We start from the raw sequence: 23,592 nt of genomic DNA, 5'->3' as shown, positions 1-23,592 counted from the left end.
ACAAATTGTCCTTACACAAGTAGATGAGTTATGTAAAGCAAGTCTGATCAGTGATGTGTAGCTGCGCAATTAGAACAACTGGTCCGTTAAGGCTGATGTATCTCATTCAATTTGTTTGCTTATTACTTGCCTTACGCATGGGCAGAACCTGAGCTAGTATAGATTAAATATGAAATTCCGCAAAATTTTAGTTGATTTTATCATAAAGTATCAGTATTTTTCTAACATTTGTAGTTGTTTCTGATGTTTGAGGTGATGCACCTGCCAGAATGTTTCAAGATTAAAATCGATTAAACTTGATCGCGGTTAAAATGCTCATATTAAACAAAAGTGTGACTAGGATGTCTATATTTGCAAAGAGACTGACAGAATAGAAAAGCGTAACTCTTCAACTTTAACGCTCTAGCTGATATAAACTATAGCAATGGCATCAACTAGAGCAATAATTTTGCTTGCATTTTTCTTCTGAGCGTCTTGACTTTGATCAAGTTCCAGGGATTTTAATCTTGAAAAACTTTGGCAGTGAGATCACCTCAAAAGTCAAAAAAATCTTTGGATTTTAACCTTCGGAATTAACCTCCGGATTTTAAATCTTCGGAAATAACGGATTTTTCCTGGTAAAATCTACTACAAGTTTGTGTAAGATAATCTTTAAAATATTTGTGGTATTTGACAGGCAAGAGAATTGTAGTTTTTGAATCACGGAGAGGAATATACTGAACATGCTCAAAAATGCATACTTTCTCGTAGTAGCTCAGATTCACACCTTTAAATATTTTTGCTAATATTTGTTTTGACCAATAATATAATTCGAATTAACTTTTGGTATTAGTCGGAAAAATTATCATCGGAAGCTCTCCAAAAAAAGTCACAGGCTAGCTAGTAAAACAACTTGTCCCTTTTCCACAAAGTTTTTAGCTAACTTCAAACGAAATGAAACTGCCTATTAGTAAATCACGCATCTATCAGTGTATGAACTCACGTAGAAGCTGGGAAACAATAGCCCAATGCCGCCACATCGCTGATCACATGACATGAAGAGTTCACTGAGTAGAACATTAAAATCACTGAATCTCTAAACCCAGTGTTATTTCATTACCAGCATAAACCTATTACTCGACCAATCTTTATTCATTATCAGGCAAATCCTGATCCATAGTTAACCCAGACGTTGGGCTGCTACCAGGCCAACGGATGAACCCAAGTTCAACCCATTACATCATGCACCTTCCATTACATTTTTGAAACAGGTGCAATTTCGAGGGGTCTGCTTGCGTGGGCTGTCCATCATGCTTTATTGATAAGCCCTACAAGTATTCAATGCTATTGTTTGATTTAACTCACTGACATTGTTTGGTCCCTTTTTGACTGTTGCCTTATACTGGCACTGCAAGGTGTTGAATTTTCATTGTAAATAGAATATTACCTGAGGATAGAAAGATTTGACTTCTGTTTCAGGTTACGTTGAGTGGGTCACCCTCAAAACCAGTGAAGCATATGAGTGGGGAATGCAGTTTGACGATTCCAGTAATACTTCTTTAGAAGTGACTGCATTTGAATACTTCTGCGGATCCGAGTTTTGGGTAATGATGATGAACTTAAGCAACATTTTAGTTAAACTTTATCAGAAAGGATTTATGTTTTTCTATCATTTGCAAACCTTATTGATGCTCTAGGTAATCTGACTGCCATGAAGTTTTAAGATTAAAATTGACAAAACTTGATTGCGGTGAAACTGCTCAGAAGAAAAGCACTAGCCGACATGACGTCACTAGTTATCATTGCTATGGTTGATATCAACTATAGCTTTGATGTTGCTAAGTTGTGCATCTCCATTCTGATGGTTTTGTTGCAACTATTGACATAATAATTACACTTTCATTTGATCTGAGCACTTTGTCGGTAATCTAGTTTTAAAAAAAAATCTGTGAGCATCCTGGCAGTCAGGTCATCTCAAACTTAAACAACAATTGCAAATGATAGAAAAATATCGATACTTTTTAATATAATCTGCTAAATTGCTTGTGTAAGTACATCTTTAAGTGATTCACTATGCAATCTTTAATTAAAAATGTTATTATATTTTTATAAGCAATCAGTTTCTTTTTCTTGAAGTCAGCAATTCAGTAGAACAACGGCACTGTATTTTATTATTTTAGAATGATAGTTTGTCTTGGAAGACAGTAAATGGCACCATCCCTAACTTCACCAGATGTTTCCAAGAAACGGTGTGCGCATGGGTACCGTGCTTTTTCTTCTGGCTCTGTTTGCCATTCTACCTCTACATGCTGTCCAGCTCAAAAAGGGAATATGTACAAGGGATTACAGTGTTTTCTGCTTCAAAATCCGTAAGTTTTTAGAAAGAGAGCAGACAAAGTTCACCTGGACTAGAGTAGATTTATCTGACAAGAAAGTACTACAATGAATCATGACTGAATTTTTGTTGCTCATCAAAGTTTAGCTCTTGCCAAAGTCTATGTATTTGATTTGACGATAGACTGAATCTGCTGTTGTGGCAACACCAGTTTTACAGAAAAAAGTTTGTCATTAGTCTGTTATCCAATGTATTGCTATATGCTATGATACTTTACTAATACTGATGATCCAATAGTCTTGCTTGTGTGCAAGCGTGTGCATGAGTGTAAATCGATCCGATTTTAGCATTTATATTTAAATTTTAGGTTTTTTGAACTTTACTAGTTTAGGGCTACTCAAAGTTTTTGGACTACTTCAGGTTTTTGAATTTGATGATAAAAAAGCAATATAACCAAAGTGTTGTACATGCAAAAACACAAATCTCAAAGTGTGAATTTTGGAACCCCAATATCTTTAAAGTTTGAAACGCACAAGCTATATGCCAAGTCTTCAAGCTCTGCAAACTGCCTGTCAATCTAATGTCAATCAAGCTATGTTATTGCCTTGAATTTGATTACGGTTGAAGCTACAAAAAATAAAGTTTGAAAAGTTTATGGAGTCTGGAGCCTTAAAACTTTAGTGAAAAACTGAGGTTGCACAATCAGCAGAGACATCGGCGATTAGTATGAACTTGCCTTTTAAATGACATTCAGCTCTAGATGGCAAATGACAAGGATTATCAAATAACAATCACTCTGGACAGCTGATCTTTGTACACTGATTGAATTTTGCAGATTATAGCCTTGCTTCTGTCAGCTCTGTCACTCTTTGACCTTGGATATGCAGTTGCTACACAGTTCTACAACCCGTATTGGACAAGCCCTTCGTATGTTGCCACTGTTGCATACGTCTCAGCAACTCTGGAGCTTGTGACAATGGTAAATGTCCAGTGCCAATTTTTGAATCGCCAAAAAAAGCTAGTCCAGTGATTTGTGTTACAGTGAGGTGTATTGATATATCAGCCTTGTTTGTTGCTGGAATCTAAGTTAGTCATTATCTTTTCATTACAGGGAGCGGCTGCTGTGCTCATACAATGGTACAGAGTGAAAGGGAGGTTCACCAGTGGTGTCCTTTGGTGTTACTGGCTTCTCTGGTGTGTAGGAGCTTGCATACCTGTCTACGCAGAAGTTGTTCATTTTATTAATGTGAGTATGGAAGTCAGCGTACAAACAGTTCTTCTCTATTAGATGTTAGGTCGGTTTTTTTATGGAGAACCTCACAGAGACTATACCATCATTCCAAAAGAATGTACAAAACACCTTTGTTAGCATGGCAACACATTAGTGATTAGCAAGATAGCTCTGCTCTGATAGACAGTTGGTGCCATGAGTTATAACCAGTTATAGATATAGTCAGCGGTTGAGTTTTTAACAACAATACAATCTTTTCTATTGGCTTTATATAAACAGGCTAAAACTATAACAACTAATAAGAAGCCAAGATGACATCAAAAATATAGTCTGTCATTGTTGTTGCTATACCACAAAAGTATGCCAAAAATAACTCTTCATAAAAAAAACTTACAATAAACTTTAGCGATATTTGTTGATTAAAAAGTTTATTTCCGTTGCGAGAACTATGGCGGTGTGTTGTCACTCTCTATGAGATTATATGTAAGGGTTAGCTAAAAAATGTACATTGGCATTCTTAATTTATATTTGCTTCACCTTTTACATAAATGGGAAACTCATAAATTTGAAGTGCAATCCACAATCACACTTCTATTATTAGCGTTTCGTTTTTAAAGTGCTGTCAATATTTCTCAGGCAATCTTCTCATTAAATCAGATCTACTGATAAACACGGGTATTTTGCCGAAGTAAAGTTCAACTATAGGCTGGTTCACACTGCATTGCATGATGTCGGAGTTATCTTCTTCGCAATTATTTATCGACTATGTTCACCGTAAACTGAGGCATCGCCGAGGCAACACAGATGCATTTGGAAATACTGCAGCCGTCAAAATTTTTTGATAGTTCGCCTAACATTCATGACAGTCTGAACAATGTGCACTGCCTGTAAAATGTGTACTGCTTGTACAATAGTGTTTGGCTTTGGTTTGAGGCCTGATAGATCTACATTTTATTTCATTTCAGTTGCTGCGAGACTAGTATTTAATTGTTCCTCCTCCCCCCCTTCCACAGGGTTATATAATGGGGATGCTATGCCGCAGGCTATTACCAATGCAAACGCAGATTGGTCTGTGATAGTGTGAACACTGTTATCGCAGACGAACATAGAACTATTGTGAGATTAAAAGCGACATACGGCGATATATTGTGAAACTGCCTTTACAGAGAAATAAATTAATATTTTGAATGTTACACCTAGAAGTTAGGCTAAAAAAAGAGAAACATTTAGTAACTGTGAAGGTCAATGCTTAAGAATGAGTAAAATAAGTGCAACAGCATTTGAGTAAAAAAATGTTAAAACTTGAAAATTTCTCAAATCTCACAATAAAAATTACTACAGGTCGAAGGAGTTGATGATGTCCCAGAATTCACCACCAAGACTGTCTTTCTGTCTTTGTGTGTTCTTGAGTTAATACTGGCCAGCTTCTCTGATGCAAATGAAGAAACTAAGAGAAGATTCCAGGTTAGATAACTATTACTTTCATGTAATGTACTTTAACAGACTTTTGAAAGCACCAGATGTGTGGCATACTAGTTGAATTACAGCAACTTGTAGATTTCCAGAACCAATAATATAATATATAATTGATGTTTGTGGAATATCAGCAATCAATACGTCAGTTTTAGGTTGATGCATGATCAGAAACTAGTATTATTTAAAAAAAAATATATATAGAACAGCACAGTTTAAGCTCATCAAGTTTGGCAGATCTGTATGTAGAAAACTGGTGCTGGCTGTGATTTCTAAGGTTATTTTGAAAGTCCATTCAATAACTAGCCCATTTGAAATAATGATAAAGGCTAATTTGTTATAGTCTATTTAATTCTATAGACGCAAAATTTTAAAACAACATATATTTGTAATATTTCATGAGTTCATTGCGTTTATTACTCACTCAAGCAACAAACTGAGGTATTTTGTTCTAGAATATCTGCCCTGAAGAAATATCTTCTTTCTCTTCTACCTTGACTTTTTCGTGGTTCTCCCCTATTATATCTCTGGGATACAGAAAGGACTTAGTTAGAGACGACCTCTGGGAGTTAGGAAGAGGTAACAGTGGCAAAGACTACATTCCCGCATTTGAGGCTGACTGGAATCGCGCTGTGGCCAAATGGAAGCACCAGTAAGCTTACGCATCGAGTCAATATTTTAAAACTTTCTACCCAGTAGCTCATCGATGGTTGAATTTGGTCTTACTGGTGAAACTTATTTTAAACACTTCAAATTAGCATGTTTATCAATAAATAAGTTCTTCACTAAGGCACCTATCAAAACTAAAAGCCTCTGCATTTCTCTTTTTTGTTTCACAAAAGATTTTTCACTATCAACATGCTATGAAAGAACGCATATCTTTTTTGTGTCAATGAGTAGGTTAGTAAAACATTTTTTTTAAAGGCTCACTTTCAGCAAAATTCACATTATAGTTATTTGGTATCAAAAGTTCACCATATCTTATGCTGCTGTGTTAAAGGTGCAAAATATGGGAAAATGTGATTACAAGCTTTTAAAAGCTAAAAAAGAACAGTTAATCAGTCATCACAAAAACGCCGTAGTTTGGAATCTCTTTATTCTGATGACGTTCTCAATCAAAAATTTCGGTTATTGTTTTGACACGTGATGTTATTTCATAAAATTAAAGGCCAATAAAAGGCTCAATATAAAATATCTCATAGCTCTAGCTTATGACAAACACTTCGGGTTCTACCAGAAACCCCGTATCAAATATAGATGCGCACTACTTTACAAGTTTTGTTTCAGCTAGTTCTAATCATCTAGTCGTTATGTGATCTTGTGACCCACACTTCCTTTCAAATAGCGCGGACAATTTCTGCGGCATTTTTTGACTATCATAGTTGACCAACAGACTTCTCGTGTTTATCCAAAGATGATAGGCACTCCTTCGAGCTAGGGTTAAGAAATTAAATGAACTTTTACGGTAGGTTTTGAGATGTCAGCATTACAAAGTGACAGCATTACAACAACAATAAAATAGACGTGTAAGAACAATAAACATGATTTTATTGAATGCTTGAGGAATATTTGTGAAAATATTTTGACGAATGGGGGTGCATGAAAATGTAAACAGAAGCTCAACATGTTTATCTACGTTCCATTTGAGTCGTTTTGGAAAGGGTTTCCAATCTATGGCGTTTTTGGGATGGTTGCGATTAACTATTTGTTTTTGAGCTTTCAAGAGCCTGTAATCACAATTCCACATATTTTGCACCTACAACACAGCAGAGTAAAACATGATGAATCTTTTGATGCCAAAAAACTGTAATGTGAATTTTGTTGCGCGTCAACCTTTAAGACGCTCAAGTCATAAATTTAAGCGATCAATGAAGAGAAAAAAGGCATAGCTGTTTTTTAATTGATAGCTCTTCATGCTTGAATTTGTGACAGAAGAAACTCAACAAATCTGATACTTTGATGCTTAAAAAGTAGTTCAATACCCAATCAATGAGCGGGAAATTTAAAAAAATTGCGTTGAATTATAAGAAAAAATGCCTTCTGAGAACAAACAAGCAGGAATCGGAATCCACACTTTTGTTACATGCCCAGATTAAACGAAGGCCATATTGGTGTGAGATAACCATGCATTGAAACTTTTCAATAGCATATCAGCTGTTGGTAACAATTTTTTATTACCAACAGCTGATATGCTATTTTATTACCAACAGGCTACTTACTCCAAGGAAGATGGTGGGTTCTATCACTTTTTAGTTTATAAAAGAAGTTTATTTGTATTTATTTATTTTGTAAATATGAACCGATTCCTTAGGAACCAAAAAATAGCAGTGCAAATGATAGTCTGATTATTACAGAAGATGTACAAAGGTATCTACTAGCAGTATTACTATTCACAATGAGAATAGTTCTGTCAGTTGCACGACTTGCACAAAGTTTAACGGTATTCTAACCTTTTGCCCTAACAATTTAAAAAATTATAGTTTTTGTTTTGATCAGGCACGCAATGGCACAGGATAACTAAAATCTGTAGCTAGTAAATAGTTGACGGGGTTCAACGAAAGCGATGAACAGACTTCTTGGTAAATACTTAGAATTTCTCAGCTGCTATAACTTGCCTTCCACCGTATAGCAAACACAGGTGATAATCAACATGACGTTTTGGATTCTTTTACCGGTCTTCAATAAAGCAATCATCATTCAGGGCAAGATAACTCCATATATATGAATATGGATGAGAATAAACTAACAAGTAGCGCCCATTCCATTTTACAATAGCCGTTTATGCATACCAAACCAGAAAATTCATTAGAAATGCAAAAAGCGGTATGGCCAGGATCAATGAATAGGGCACTATTTCAAGCATCTTGTAACAACCACAAGTTCCTTCAGGGGGTACTAACATATGATGTACGTTCAAGGAACTGCTGGTCGATATTGTAAATTAGTTGTTTTAATAATGAAAATACTGTATGTTCAACTGCTGAATAGAAAGTATTACAGCAGTAAAATGAACAATTCAAAAGATTTTCTTCGCTATATGACAGTACTCTCTTTTTTCTGCTATTAGCGAGTATTAGTAGAGGGCTGATTATTGCAAAAACTCAATTTTACATTGCTTTTTGTTTATTGAAAATCTTAATAATAAATTGCATTATTTAATAAAACTAATCTAGTTGTTTCATTTGGTGGTTCATAAAAAAATTTAGAGCCTTATTTGAGCATAAAAGATATCGCCCAATTAAAGTTCCAATCCCTTATCTTGCAGTTAAGATATCTAAGCTGTTCGCATCAAAGCTATAAGTGTAATGTTTTGGTGTATGCTGTTGTCTGCAGAACAGAGAACAATGCAAGGTACACATCTATTGGGATAGCAGACAGCGAAAATGACACGGAGCCTATTGTGGAGCCTGCACGAAAGGTCAAGGAGCCGCCACTTTCTCTTGCCAAGATCATTGCTAAGCATTTTGGTGGCCATCTAATGATTGTAAGCCTGTTTCATTTCCTTTTTGTTAAAAATGAAGTATTAGTCATGCCTGAGCAATGACCTCTAAAAGAGATTCAACAAATAAGTTAGTAATTACTAACTTAAGTTAAGTCATTTAAGTTATTTAAGTTACTCAAGTTACTGTATTTAAGTTACTCAAGTTGTTAATCAAGAACGGCACTTGAACGCTATTCTTTTCAAAAATTTGATATAAAAATTTCCAACCACTTTCCGCTTTTTCTATCACCATGGTCGATTTATTATTATTCTTAATAAAGAGCCTATATCTTTAGAGATATTTCAATGTTTAAGAGCCCATATACAAAAAATATATTTAATATTAGGATACCTTATAAATATTTTCTTTAAATTTAGGGTCTTCAGATTTCCGTAAAATATTAACAAATCGCGACCTTTTAAAAATCGAAAACTTTCAAGTTTCATAAAATATGTCAGAGTTCTTCTAGTTTCGTTCATCTTATTACATGGTTGAAACACAATTTTATTAATTTCAGTTTCTTCTGTCATATATACCATCAAACTTATAACACGTGTAGCTTGTATCATTAAAGCCATTCACAATGCAAATTTCATGCTGTGACACATTTTTATTCATAATTTTGGTGATAAGGTCTTTGATTCGACAATCTTTAACTATATGGCATGTCTTCTATAGAGCTAAATAAGGTATTATGACTTGTTTTTTAGGGATTCACCTGCAAATTTGTCTACGACTGGATTCAATTCATAGGCCCTCTCATCCAACGGTAATGTATTAATCAAGATACAGTTTTGACACCTTTGAAATGTATTCATTCTATGAATTCCTGTTACTCAATCTTTCTCGACAAGAAGAGTTCATTTTTTAGGTCACTAATGGATTTCGTGAGTACTAGAACAGATGAACACATCCCAGGAACTTATGTGGAGCCTGTCTGGCATGGATATTTTCTTACATGTGTTCTGTTCATCGTGCAAGTCATCATGAGTGTCCTTTACCAGAAGTTGTGGCAAATCAGCTCGGAAGTTGGCTTCCATGTCAGATCATCAGTTATAGCTATCATATATAAAAAGGTGACAACCCAGTCTGCACGCAACCGACTTTGTATTTTGGGCAAAAACAAAACCTGACTTATTTTCTACTGGTTCGACCCTTTCTGGAATAATGTTAGCTGATTTTGTTTCTGGTTAGGTTTAAAAAAGTTTGCATTTAGAGGATAGGTACCTCATATCTCATTGTAAGTCAATTACCCACAATTATGTTATCAAAATATGCTAGATGTGAAATTCATCTACAAATGTGTCCCACTTTGCTGCATTATACTTTGTATTCTTGTAGCCCTATAAAACCATTATTCATTCTGAGAATTTAATCTGATAAAAAGATTTTTTTTGTAATGTGAGTATCTACCTTTTTATTTGAATTTGCCTTCAATAACTGCTTTTAAAAATAACTGTTCAAGTTCCAAAAATTCATTAGTATATATCCAACTATTTAATTGAACTTGCCAAGTTACAACTTGCTTTGAAATGCTTTGAAAAATGTTTTGTAAAACTAGTTATTTTTAAAAATTAACATTTAATTTTTTAGTTGAACGTACCTAACTCATCTTCCACATATCAACTGCAAGTTCTGACAATATTTTATGCTTTTTGCAGGCTCTTAGGCTAAGTTCAGAAGCAAAACAGAAGTCTACTACAGGAGAGATTGTCAACTTGATGTCTGTAGATGGGCAGAGAATGCAAGATGTCTTCACGTAAGTCATTCTATATATTTGAAGGTCTTCAGTTCAATATAAAAATTTATTTTTCAATGTACCTATTCCGTTAACATTTATTACTGCTAATGGGTGTGGCCTTATACCATTTTGTTGCGTATTGCGACTTCCAGGATAACCCTAATGTTTCCCATCAATGCCAATAAAAAACATTCTACAGTTTTCAAGTTTGAAATTAAATTGGTAGACAAAAGAGATTTTTGACATGGACTATTTTAGAAATCTGTGGATGATGTGGTCAGCACCTCTACAAATCTTCATTGCTCTCTGGCAGTTGTACATTAATGTCGGGCCCAGCGTATTTGTTGGACTAGCAATTATGGTTATCGCGTTGCCAGCCAATGGAATGCTAGCGATTCGAATGAAGAAGTCACAAGCTAAGCAGATGAGACTAAAAGACACAAGAGTTAAGATTATGAATGAAGTTTTAAGTGGTATCAAGGTAAGTTGATAGTTACAAGTAAAATAAAACTGCCTAACACAAAGGAACGCAGAATGTTTTCACTTAGCGAACCACTAATATTAAATTAAACAAATTTCGACAGAAAGTATAAATATAGTTTTATCATTCAAATCCTGTTGAAGATAATCTGACTGCCATAAGGTTTCAAGATTAAAAATTTCAAAACTTGGTTGCAGTTAAAACTTTTAAAAAGACTTCTCTAGATAAAGATGATATCACTAGTTTCACTTCCTGTTTGTCACTTTTGGCACTTGATCAGCTATTGCATTCGAGTTGCAGCTTTACGCGTTTTTATAGACATATATTTTATTTTTATTTGCTCATGGTTGTTAAAACAAAATGGTGAATATAATCTCCATGCTATAGATGTTTTAATCGATTTAATAGTAGGATAGTTATATATATTTTTTCAAATGTTTCGCAAAAATACATTATGAGAACTCAGTGCTGGTGACACTATATATTTATTTTTCACAAACAACATGCACGACTCTCGAAGTAATTTTTTAAAAAATTCAGTCTTTTACTAATGAGTGTTTTAACTGAGCTCAAGTTTTGATAATTTTAATTTTTAACCATTCTGGTAGTCAGATCACCAAAAACAGCAAACAATATTTCAAATGATATATAAAATATTTATACTTTCTGATAACATATTTTAAATGTGACAATAGTGACCCTTTAAAAGAACATTTCTTGTTGCACCTAATCTTTTTTGATAGACCTTCATTTTGGTTTGAATTCTAGTTGAAAAAAAATGTTACAAGTGAAATGTGAAAACTGTGTTGCTAGAAATATCATGGTACTTCTAAATAATGTACTAAAATATTAAACAATAACTACAGTCTCAATAATTGTTTCATTTATTTAATGCTTCTGCAAATCTTGAAGAAATGTCATAGTTTTACAGATGTTTTACAACTATCTCTGGTTACCAGTATATAAGCTGTTCAAATGAGTTATACCACTTCCAATAATTTAAACTTCGACCAGCCTTTTCAACAGTTTTTGTCAGTTTTGGTTGGTTTGTGTCAGTTTTTGTTGCTTAAGAATGTTTGAAAATTTGAAATCTGCTTTCTGTTGTACAGGTCATAAAGTTGTATGCGTGGGAGCCTTCATTTGAAGAAAAGATTGCAGCAATCAGAGCGGAAGAAATAAAATCAATCGCTTCCAACTGGAAGCTTGTGGTGGTCCAATATACCATCATCTGCTCTATCCCAATTGCTGTAAGTCTTATTGTTGCCGAGTGTATTTATTATAATGTGTGTCTGAAAAAATAATTTTGCTAAACTCCATCAACTTATAAATTTCTAGCAGAATATTCAATGTTATTGCAGCTAATAGAGCTCGTTGATTAAAGTATAAAGTGTGTGCTAACTGATCGTTTGACCGATTGGAGTAGTTTTATTGCTCAATGATAGTTTGAGATGCGTTAATTTTCAACAATCTACAAACCTCTCTGAATGTTCATAAATTCGCAGTTTGAAGCGATTTGATTTACTAACAAATAAACTGCTGCATTAACCAATCAGAACAGACCGAGTGCAGTTCTATTTTCCCATGCTAAACAAGCTAGCGTACGACTATAACCCATAAGAATGTCATACATATTCCATAACGTAACCAATTTTCGGTACAGATCAGTTTGTGCTCAATTGCGAAGCAAAATGTCAGTCAAAAATGACAAGGTGCTATTAATAGTTTATTCCTAATGTACGAACAGCTTTGCACTTTCAAAAGCAGATTATTCCCTATCTGATGAAGTGCTAAGCTCCCAGCAGTACATTACTAATACCAAGCATTTATCAAGCAACTAGTTTTGCACATGGCCTATTCAGTTGTACTTGTAAATTATATTCTCATCTAATAAACAGTTTTTCCCAAATTATTATTATTAATTAAAAGAATTTAATTATTATTAAATTATTATGCAAATTGTTTTTAAAATAAGATCATTAAAAAGTCTGGTGATGCGTGGAATTTCTTTCACATTCCATCAGATAACCTGCTAGTAGATGTTTAAGTAACTTATTCTCAGGACCCAGACAGAGTCTTAAAGCCAAATGTTTTTGCAATTCGGCGGCAGGCATAGAGCAGATGTGTGTAAACCTTGAATTGAGTACATGTAGACTAACACATCTACATAAAAAAACACTGCACATGAGCGCACACAATGGAAAAATGCTGTATTAATATGAATTAATAAAAAAAAACATAGAAAGGATATGATGTAATATGCGCAAAGAATTTGAAAGCTTCTCTGTTGTTAGTCTTTGATTTGCAAATTAATTTAAGAAAGAAAGACCCAGAGCTAATTATTCTTGATTAGGTTTTTGCAGATTTTTGAAAATTTATTTATTAAATTTATGACTATTTTATTGAAGCAATATACAGAATATATTATAATAAATATATAATAATGACCCAACTACAGAATACATGGTTAATCTGTAGTTGGGTAATTTTAACTTCAAAAAAATAATGCTTCTGACACAAATTTTTGGTTTTAGGTGACTGCAGCTACATATGCCACTTACATAGGCTTAGCTGAGGATCATATTCTTCCACCTACAGTGGCCTTTTTGACTTTGACCTTGTTCAACATTCTCCGCTCACCTTTCTTCCAGTTGCCGTTGGCTCTGTCCACCATTGCTATGGTAAGTGATGTACCAGAGTTAGTCAAACAACATATAACAATTATAAACAGTGAAATGAGAACTTTATCAAGACGAGAATTTATTTGAACATTAAATTTTCTTTAAACCGAAGTTTCAGATGCTGGGCAAACAACTTTTCCATTACAGTGTGTTAAATGGATGAAAAATGAAAGACAACTGTAGTTGCTAGCAAACTAAGATTAAAATGCAATTTAAGCATTTAGTATACACAATTGATCTGATAATATTTTAAAATTTTTGACAAAAGTAGCACTGAATTTAGATGGAACATAAATCAATTATAGATTGTTTTTATGAGGTATTATTTAAAGATTTCAATATTTTTTATTTAATAAGATGGCTATTGCAATATCTAAATTTCATGCAATGCTCTTTGATGTCATGTGTGTAAATGGTGTCATTTCATTATAAAATTGTATTAAGATGTACTTGATGCTTATATGAAGACTTTACCTTGTGATTTTAGGCAAGTGTATCTATTGACAGAATTGTCAACTTCTTTAAGACAACCAATCTTGCTGATGACAACGTTGAAAGGGATGACAGCTGTGGTAAGACCATCTAGCAAAACTGTTTACAAGCTATTCATGTACTTGCTATACTTGCTATACTTGCTATACTTGCTATACTTGCTATACTTGCTATACTTGCTATACTTGCTATACTTGCTATACTTGCTATACTTGTTATAGTATTTATTGGCTGAAAATCTAATTAAAAACATTTTTTCTAGAAGTTCTTCAAAATTGGTATTATGATAATGGGAACATAAAATCATCTGAACTCTTTCAAAGCTTGATCTAAAAGTTGAACTAAGATTTGTTTAAGAAATATTTTATTGTTTCCAATTTAATTAATACTTGTTTCATCATGTTTTAAATAGCATTTTTAGTACTTTACATAGTTACCAAGCTAATGATTTATATACCAATTAAATCAATTTTAGGTTACCACGCTATTTTAAAAAAATAGTTCTATGAAAATTAGTTGATAATTAACTAATTATTGAAGAAATAGATTTTCTATTAGTTTCTCTGGAGCTGAAAATAAAATTTTTGATTGATTTTAAATTAATTTTAAAAGTACAACGCTTTTTACATAGTTCCTATTTTACTAGAAATCATGTTATTTTATCTCAAATAATTCTAAAAATGGTATTTTTAAGGATAATACAATTTATCATCCTCCAACAGTCAAAATTGATTTTTCGCTTGACTTTTGATCACCAGTAACCAACAAGTAATTTGTTTGCTATAAGACATCACTGTCTCAATACTGATATTAACCTTATCATAGTTTGCAAGTAGCATTAAAATAAAGAAAATAATAAATGAAAAAAAAATGGGCCAGCTATCAAGCTCTTGCTCTATGAATGTAACATTGCTTCAAATGATTACATCACAATGAACCTTATTATTTTAGATGTTAGCTTGAGAGTCACAAATGGGACCTTTTCGTGGTGTTCTGACTCTGCCAAGATATTACGTAACATCAATTTTGAGGTACCTACTGGCTCTCTCACCGCTGTTGTTGGACAAGTAGGATCTGGTAAATCCTCACTATTGGCAGCCTGTGTTGGTGACATGCACAAGCATTCTGGGAAGGTTGTTGTAAAGGTGAGAGTCCAGTTGCATGAATTCTTGGAAAGCAGACAAAAGGTGTGGTGAGAGAGGGGGAGAGAGAGAGAGAAAGGGAGAGAGAGAGGGGGAGAGAGAGAGAGGGGGAGAGGGGGAAGAGGGAGAGAGAGGGAGAAAGAAAGAGGTGTGCAAATAAAACTCAAGGAATAAGTATGTGCCCAATTACTCTGAAGCTCAGTATGGCAATTGAAAGATGCATGCGTTAGAATCTCAGTCCACTGTGCTAAATGTCACAAGTTTTAGTCTTGTAAAAAGCAGTACTTTGTTCTAACCAACTGAGGCTTTAAACAGACAGAAGGAAAGACAGAATGCGCTCTTACTATAGTCTATAGTCTAGGGCTTTAAGTTTTGAACAGTTTAGTAGAAAAAGTAAGGACGGAGCAGTGTAAATAGCTATCTTATGAACAGTTTAATAAAGAAAGTAATTTGAACTTGCTAAAATGTAGCAAGATTCTGTTACATGACAGACTTTTTCCCTTTACTGTCTACATTTGGTGCGGCAGACCAACTGAAGATCAAATTTAAACTTTATTTACTCAAATTAATTTTGTTGATTTAATGGTTTAATTAAGCTGATTGGGCAAATCATCATAACCTAATTAGTGGTGGAAAGATAATTGCTACTCCAACTAAAATTAAACCGGTGAGATGAAAACATTGAATCACAAATTTTGACCTTACTAAAATATGTTTACTACTTTCTCAGTGTAGTGTAAGTACCATTATGTTTAGGAGATGCTTTAAGTAGCATTGAAATGTGTAAGAATGTAGTCTGAGTGCCTTTACTTTGATTGTATAACGTGATTGATTTAGTTGCAGCAACTTGAAAGTGCTGTGGTCCTTTTCACCAAACATAGAACTCCTGTCTACTCTGAACATACTTAAATTAAAAAACGCATTCAAACCGCTAAATAAATAACCTCCAATCATATTACAAGGAGCTGAAAAAAAACATAATTATTGTATTAAAAAGGTGGTGCAATGAAAAACCTAAACTGAAAATAAACAAAAATCATGAGTCATAAGCTGTAAGAATTCCTTTAGATATAAAAATGATTAATTTCTTTCAATGATTTTTTAAATTAAGACAGCCTTTAAAACATAAGCAGTTTTCATAAAATATGCATAAAAGTTACACTAATTACTAAACTACATTACATTTAAAGTAGTGTTCAAGGACTATAATTCATGTTTTCAAAGCTGAATAATAATGCAGATTTAAATACTCGCCTCTGAAATTTATAGTAAGGTTTTGAGAAACTTACAAGTAATGCAGAGTAGATAAATGCAGATTTACTCAACGTTTACTCACTTGAAGTATTAAATAGGAAATTATAAAATCCAAATTATTCAAATGATGCGTAAGGCTTGTCTCCAACAATGGTGGTTATGTGTAAAATATTTGGTCAAGAGAATCTGTCTTTGAAGCTGCAGTAGCGAGCACATAAAATTGTTATGCACTCAAATATTTATTTCAATATGTGTCACTCAGTTATTGGAAAAGATTATTCAGTAACGTTTATATGTTGACTTTAATTAAAGTTCTTCTACATCTTATTTACAGGGTGATGTAGCTTTTGCTGCTCAGCAAGCCTGGATTCAGAATGCTACTGTTCGAGAAAACATCCTTTTTGGAATGCCTTTTGATCAAAAGAAGTACGATACAATCGTGGATGCAGTCGCACTGAGACCAGACTTTAAGATCCTCGATCACGGAGATATGACCGCAATAGGAGAAAAGGTTGTTTCATAATATGATTGTTTTAAAAATAAGCTGAGATTGAGAACAAAGGAAATCTTGATTCGAACTTTTGATCAAGCTAATTTCTTCTCAATCCTTTTAAAGCAAGAAATAACTTTCATATTTTAGGGTATTAACTTGTCTGGTGGACAGAAGCAGAGAGTCAGTCTAGCCAGAGCCTGTTATAGCGAAGCAGATTTGTACTATCTTGATGACCCCCTTAGCGCTGTTGATGCCCATGTCGGGAAACACATCTTTGAGCACGTGATTGGACCAAATGGAATCTTAAAGGTATGCTTTAATTAAAACAGCTAACATTCTATGTAACTTAGTTTAGGGTATTTTTCTTCACTATATTTTGCAGTATTTGCTTTTCCAAAAAAAATAAATGAAAGTTTTCTAATGGTCAATTACTTGATAATATATTTTAAATCTTTTAATCTGACGTAGACTTGTAATTTGTAAATATTTCTATGTATATATTTATATATATATCAGGGGAAGACAAGAGTGCTTGTTACGCATGGGCTGCAGTGGCTACCAGAGGCGGATCATATTGCTGTACTATCTCATTCAACTATAACAGAAAGTGGTTCATATGATGAGCTCATGGCACAGAAGGGAGCATTTTGTCATTTTGTGGAAGAGTACTCTATTCCAGGTGTGTAAATTCAACTCAATCATTGGCTGTTTTAGAAGTAAGAGAGAGAGAGAGAGAGAGAGAATACATGTATCATGATTAGTAGTAGTTACTTTAGACATTAAGTCTCGTGAAAATTTTGCTATGTTCACTGCGTTTCCATGCTTCAAATAGGTTTAGAGTTGCTTCCACTCATAATCATCAAAACTGTAAAGTCCGAGTGCATTCATCGCTTCGCTTAATTTCCTAAAAGCATTTGCTGTAAGAAAGCGGGTTTACTTTAGGAAGCTTTGCTCTAAAGAATGCCTCAACAATCTTGAAAGATTTATGGTGCAACTCCAAAATGGGGAAACGGTAGGGGGTGAGTTCATCAGCAGCGGGCAACTCTCAAACTTATTCAAAGCAAGGAAACAGTGATTCTTTGAAAGAATTTTACTACCTAAGTTTTTCAGTACAATAATTTTAAAACTAAATGATGCTTAAAATTTGCTGTGATTCGAGTGTTTATGTGATAAGAAGCTTTGGTTTGCTTTAGATGCTGAAGCTGAAACTCCTCAGGTGCTTAGTGAACCAGATCTAGAAGATCGTTTGGCTGAGAATGCTGACAGACTGAAGAAGGGAATGGAGCTAGGAGAATCGGAGCAGTTGAGGTAGATAGTCTGAGAGTTGAGAAAACTGAGTCTCAATCTGAAATAATATTATAAATAACAATAATTACCATTGATACAAAATCAATCATCATATCATGTTTTAATTTTGGTAAAAACTGAGCTGGTCTTGAGTTATTTTTTTAAGCACTTGAAGACATTCTCAACAAAAGATTCATTTGTGAATTATCTAGTTTTTTAATTTTTTATATGCGAATGATCTAATTTTTTTCAACAAATTTAATTTGTGAATCAATTATTTTTTTGCAAATACTTCATGTGTAAATGAATTTTCTTGCAAATGATATACATGTAAGTCTTTTAACCTTTTGACTCTTACAGAAAACTTTGTAGGAAATAATAAGCAGAGTGTTTATGTCCATTGCGACACATCTTGCCTCAGAGCAAAAACTACCATTTTAAAATTTTAGTAACGTAACTCTCGAAAGATATAAGCATTATCATTATTATTACTATTGTTATAATCAGTTTTACCACAGCTTCGGTTCGTGTTATTTCCGTCATCAACTTAGCTTTACTAGATAGAAATGGACCGACTCTTCCTAATATAATTCCTAACATTATTATAATAGTTATTGTTGTTGCTATTATTTTTGAACAAGTAGGCTGCAATAGCCACGCATTAACTATAGTTAACTACTACTAGTTGATTGTTAACTGCTATTAACTATAAGGTTGATTCTTTTATGAGTGATGCCACAATTTTTGCAAAATGATCACTAACTCAAAGAAAACATGTAAAGCATATGAAGTAAAATTCTTCAGAAATAGGTGTATGTTTAAAATGTTAAAAATATTTCTAATAAATGTAAAACTATTAAGTAATTAAATCGCAATATATTCATTATCTAATTATAGTAAATTGACTGCAGGTATCATAATTTATTAAGAAAATGTATTCAACTATTTATCTAGTGCATTCACGGTGCTTATTAAAAATCATAGTTGCGTAATGAAAGTGTAGTGTTCTATGAAATCACTCAAAACTGGTGAACAGGTTCTTGTTCTGAAGCGGGATTACCAGCAGTGATTAACATTGTAAACATCCTGTATATGTTTGTAATACCATTTTACTAATCAAATTTTTTCTGTTTTCCATTCCCAGTCTAATAAAATGAACTCCTTTTTTAGAGGAGAGTTTGTGATGTCAGCACTCCTCAGTGAGGTGGAAGGATCATATGCACTTTCTGCGCTCAGTGCAGAACCCGCTTCTCATGGCACTATGCCCAAAGATGAGAATGATGTCAAGGTAGAGTCTACATTCACAACAAGAAACTAACCAACAGAGTTAAAACTCCTGTTTTTTTTATATACAAATTCTTGTTGAAAGTTGCTAGCCTGATTACATGTTTACCAAGCAGCCGAGTCTCACAAGGGCATAAGATACACATCTCATCTTTGCCCATTTTTGGGATGCCATCTGTATGGCGCGTAGTCACGTGATATCATTTACAAGTATTACATGTAAATGTGACACCTGACTATTAAAAAATTTCTAAGACACTCTTACAACTCTTTTAAAATTTGGCCGATCAAGTATCCAGGAATTGTAGCATTTACATGTAGTTGGTTTTATGTTTAATAATCAGTTTTTATCAAAGTAAATTTTAATGCTCCTTAAAGTGATTTTATTTAGCGCATCGTATCATGTAAGATACAAATAATTGGTAGTTCGTTAGCTGCATTCTAATTTGATATTGGTGAGTCTGTCAACAGACTTCGCATAAAGACCTAGCTCCTCAAACTTATAACAAATTGTTAAAATCAAGCCTTAACTTAAAAATGCACAAAATCTTTATACAAGTCATAAAATTTTTGTAAAACTCTGTATCTACCATTAAATCATCCATACCCGCTTTTTTCCGGTGATTGTCAAATATTTGGTTGTTTTTGGTGGTAGATACTAGCATTAGATTTATTTAAAAATGAAATTATACAAAACTGTAGTAAATTTGATCAGAAAGTATCAATATTTTCTATCATTTGCAACTGTTTTAAATGTTTGAGGTGATCTGACTGTCGTAATACTTCTAGATTAAAATTGAAAAAGCTTGATCGCGGTTCATATGCCAAAAGGAAAAATATGTCCCAAATAATATTACTAGTTCATCTCATCACTATAGTTGATATCAGCTATTCTGTTCAAGTTGCAGCATTACACGTCTCTATTCTGTCAGTCTCTTTACAACTATAGACACCATAATCGAGCGTTCGCTTGATCTCGCTATTTTAATCTTCTTCAAACATTCTGGCTGTCAGATTACCTCTAACAATGGTGAATGTTAAAAAAATACCAATCTATTGAAATATTGTGCAAGCTTATCTCGAATGTCAAATTCTGATGCACAACATAGTTATCTAACTTGGAAATATTTTGAATCAAGGTAACAAAGGATGTCTACAAGTTGTTCGCCAAGGCTATGGGATATCTCCGACTAACTGCAGTCTTTATCAACATGTGTCTTCTCGGTGGTCTTACAATATTTTCAAGCATATGGCTGAGCAGTTGGACAGATGACCCGAGGTTCCTTCCCGCTACAGAAGATCAATATAGTTACACCGAGAAATGGAAGGCTACGGAAAAATACCTGGTTGTCTACTGTTTGCTAGCTATTGCTCAAGGTATGTTTAATCTCATCAGTGAGGTACATGTGACAACACCTGATGTTTAAATAATGTATAGTCTTGTTCAAATATTACTACTAATTACTACATAAGATTATTTGTGAAATTTATATTTAATCGCATATGCATTTGAGGTGATAGAGAAGATTTAAAATAAACAAAGCGCTTTAGCAGAAAATTTGCTATGAAAATTCAACTTCTATAAACGCTGTACAGTTTTTAACCAATAAAAACTATTCATAAATATATGCAGTCAGCTTCATTTGAATTAAATCTTAATTTATCTGTTATATTAATTGTTACCTTTTTTGATAGTTAATATTTTCATAAAAACAGCAAAAACTCTAAATTGTTACGCTCCAATTTTCTAATATATGTTAGAAATTAGAGCATTCTAAATTTAATTAAATTCCAGTTGAAAGGTTATTTCTCAGTGCCTTAAGAAAGAATGCATATAAATTAAAGACATAGCTTACCTGAAAAAAATGGTAGAAAACATTTTCAGCATTCTTTGAAACAGCAGCTTGAAAATAAACACTTAAATATAGCTTCCACATTACTACAGTGTCTGTCATGCTTTTTAGCCACAAAATTTATTACCATAAAAGGAGCTTCTTCTTTGGAATGCTTTTCTATGATTATTTTTAGCGTATTTTTAGTCTGAATCTTTTTTTAAAGTAAGTAGAGTTTTCTACTAATAATATTAAAGATCTCGCTACAAATTTCCAATCTTGCAAATTGCAGGAGGAATTTATTGTGCTGTGGCATATTCCGTGTCTAAGTGTGCTGTATCAGCTTCATCCTACATCCATGGAATGCTGCTGAGTAAAGTCATGAAGGCCCAGATGATGTTTTTTGACACAAGATCACTAGGTCAAATCCTCAACCGCTTCTCAAAAGATATTGATGCCGTCGGTGAGTGACGTTTAACAGAGTTATTCGTAAGTCAAATGTTTATGATTGCGTGACAGATTGGTAAGAATGATAAGTATTTTTATGGGATGAAATGGATGAGTACTTCTATTTGGTTGCCACACTGAAAGTTTGATAAAATGTACTCTAAGCCATCAGGCACAAATGCTCAAATGTAAATAAAACTGTTCTGTTTTAGACAACATCTTGGGAATAACTGCCATGCCCATGAGCTTGGTACTAAATGTGGTACTTGCCACAGTTATTATCATAATCTACAGCGTACCTTGGTTTGCCATTCTCATCTTACCATTCATGCTTCTCTACTATTTACTGCAGGTAAGTTATGTTTCTTAATCTATATGCATTATTTCTTGAGAGAAAAGGCACTGAGAAAAAACCTTTCAACTGGCATTTAATTAAATTTAGAATGCTCGACTTTCTAACGAATATTGGAGAAGTGAAACGCATAAATTTACAGGTGTGACTGAAAACTGTAAATTTTTGCTCTTAAAATAGGTAGCAACTGATGTAACAGATAAATTAAGATTTAATTAAATATAGTTGAATTAAAACTAGAATTAAAACGACTTCATATATTTATGCATATAGTTTTTATTTATTACAAAATGTGCAGCGTTTATAGGAGCTGCGATTTCACAACGCCTTTTCTGATAATAATGAAGCACTGCTATTCAACTGAAGCTTTAACCAACAACCATGATGCATATTTTTGTCTTAAACTATGAGAGGGCAAAGGAGATTAACATCTTGCAGCAGATATAAAACATCATCATTGAGCTTTTTTTTAGCAAATCACAAATTTTTCATTACAAGTGTAATTAATTTATCTTGCATATAAATTCATATTTACTGTATAAAAATTATGCACTATTGTAGAGATATTTTGTACATACTGTAAGACAACTGAAAAAGTTTGAGGCTATGACACGCTCCCCTATCTACACACACTTCAGTGAAACAGTTGATGGTGCCCAGACTATCAGAGCTTATGGCCATCAACAGCGCTTTATCAATGATTCTGACAACATGGTCGAAGAGAACATAGTGTACTTCTACACTGGATGGGTGGCTAACAGGTGAGGCTTCCCAACGGTTACTCCTTGCAGCGTTTGTGATGACAGAAAATTTATTAGCAGAAAGAACGTTATACTCTGGTGTTTCTCTTCTACACTGTTGAATTCATATTTTTCAAATACTATATAATATATATAATGCTTTACAATATACAATATATGTATATGCATTTATACATATACATGTATATAATATATGAAGACCACAATGGAAAAACCAGTGATGTCACACTTTTGCAGTTTTGAGAAAATCAATTTTTAAGATTTGAGACTGGATCACACAATGAAAATACAGCTTATGACAAATATATGTAGGTTTATTGACAGATACATAGTTTGGTGCTTATAAAATAACTTTTTTAACTCCGAATATTGGTTTTTTGTCATTCAGTGGTCAAAAATAAACATGCATGTTGGCAACGGACATCACCTATTTTTTCATTTGGATGCACTAAAATGGTTTTGCTCAATTAAACATATTGTTTCTACTTCAAACTATATTTAACTATAATATAAGTACTGTAGCACAACCAGTAATTAATAGCAGTTTAAAGTTTTACTACAATGTTTAAATTCCATCACTATCTGCTGTCACAACATCACTGGTTTTAAAGTTATCAAAATATGGTTGATTCTCTAGTTTGCAAGGTTGTTTAAGGACTTGCCAATCTTGGTATTTTGCTTTGCTGACTGGTAATCGACTGATGGTAATGATGTTGATTGAGTTCAATGAGGAAACTTAAACAGTTTTTAATAGCACTCTCGATGTGACAGCCATTTCACGATTCTTTATAAAGCTCCATGAGCTTGCTTTCCGTATTCCCAGCTTTCACTTGACGTATAGGCCTAGT

General features: G+C 33.4%; 1 protein-coding gene across 1 annotated transcript in view; it reads left to right on the top strand.

The window, feature by feature from the left end:
- The window catches only part of LOC137405808 (multidrug resistance-associated protein 1-like), a 38,095-nt gene that overhangs the window by 6,734 nt on the left and 7,769 nt on the right, over nt 1-23,592 (top strand). Inside the window, exons 2-25 of the mRNA XM_068092218.1 lie at nt 1,459-1,583; nt 2,160-2,348; nt 3,150-3,293; nt 3,426-3,560; nt 4,887-5,009; nt 5,474-5,670; nt 8,352-8,502; nt 9,211-9,269; nt 9,372-9,576; nt 10,162-10,259; nt 10,500-10,722; nt 11,832-11,969; nt 13,254-13,400; nt 13,888-13,972; nt 14,844-15,037; nt 16,623-16,799; nt 16,929-17,090; nt 17,298-17,460; nt 17,975-18,089; nt 19,239-19,356; nt 20,492-20,729; nt 21,477-21,647; nt 21,844-21,983; nt 22,545-22,744. Coding sequence (XP_067948319.1) covers nt 1,509-1,583; nt 2,160-2,348; nt 3,150-3,293; nt 3,426-3,560; nt 4,887-5,009; nt 5,474-5,670; nt 8,352-8,502; nt 9,211-9,269; nt 9,372-9,576; nt 10,162-10,259; nt 10,500-10,722; nt 11,832-11,969; nt 13,254-13,400; nt 13,888-13,972; nt 14,844-15,037; nt 16,623-16,799; nt 16,929-17,090; nt 17,298-17,460; nt 17,975-18,089; nt 19,239-19,356; nt 20,492-20,729; nt 21,477-21,647; nt 21,844-21,983; nt 22,545-22,744 — 3,647 coding nt within the window. The 5' untranslated portion in view covers nt 1,459-1,508. The remainder of the gene's footprint in view (nt 1-1,458; nt 1,584-2,159; nt 2,349-3,149; nt 3,294-3,425; nt 3,561-4,886; nt 5,010-5,473; nt 5,671-8,351; nt 8,503-9,210; nt 9,270-9,371; nt 9,577-10,161; nt 10,260-10,499; nt 10,723-11,831; nt 11,970-13,253; nt 13,401-13,887; nt 13,973-14,843; nt 15,038-16,622; nt 16,800-16,928; nt 17,091-17,297; nt 17,461-17,974; nt 18,090-19,238; nt 19,357-20,491; nt 20,730-21,476; nt 21,648-21,843; nt 21,984-22,544; nt 22,745-23,592) is intronic.

The sequence above is a fragment of the Watersipora subatra genome, chromosome 10, assembly GCF_963576615.1.
Source record: "Watersipora subatra chromosome 10, tzWatSuba1.1, whole genome shotgun sequence".
NCBI classification, from domain to species: Eukaryota; Metazoa; Bryozoa; class Gymnolaemata; order Cheilostomatida; family Watersiporidae; genus Watersipora; species Watersipora subatra.
Note: the sequence above shows the minus strand (reverse complement) of the source record. Positions and strands in the feature narration are given on the sequence as shown.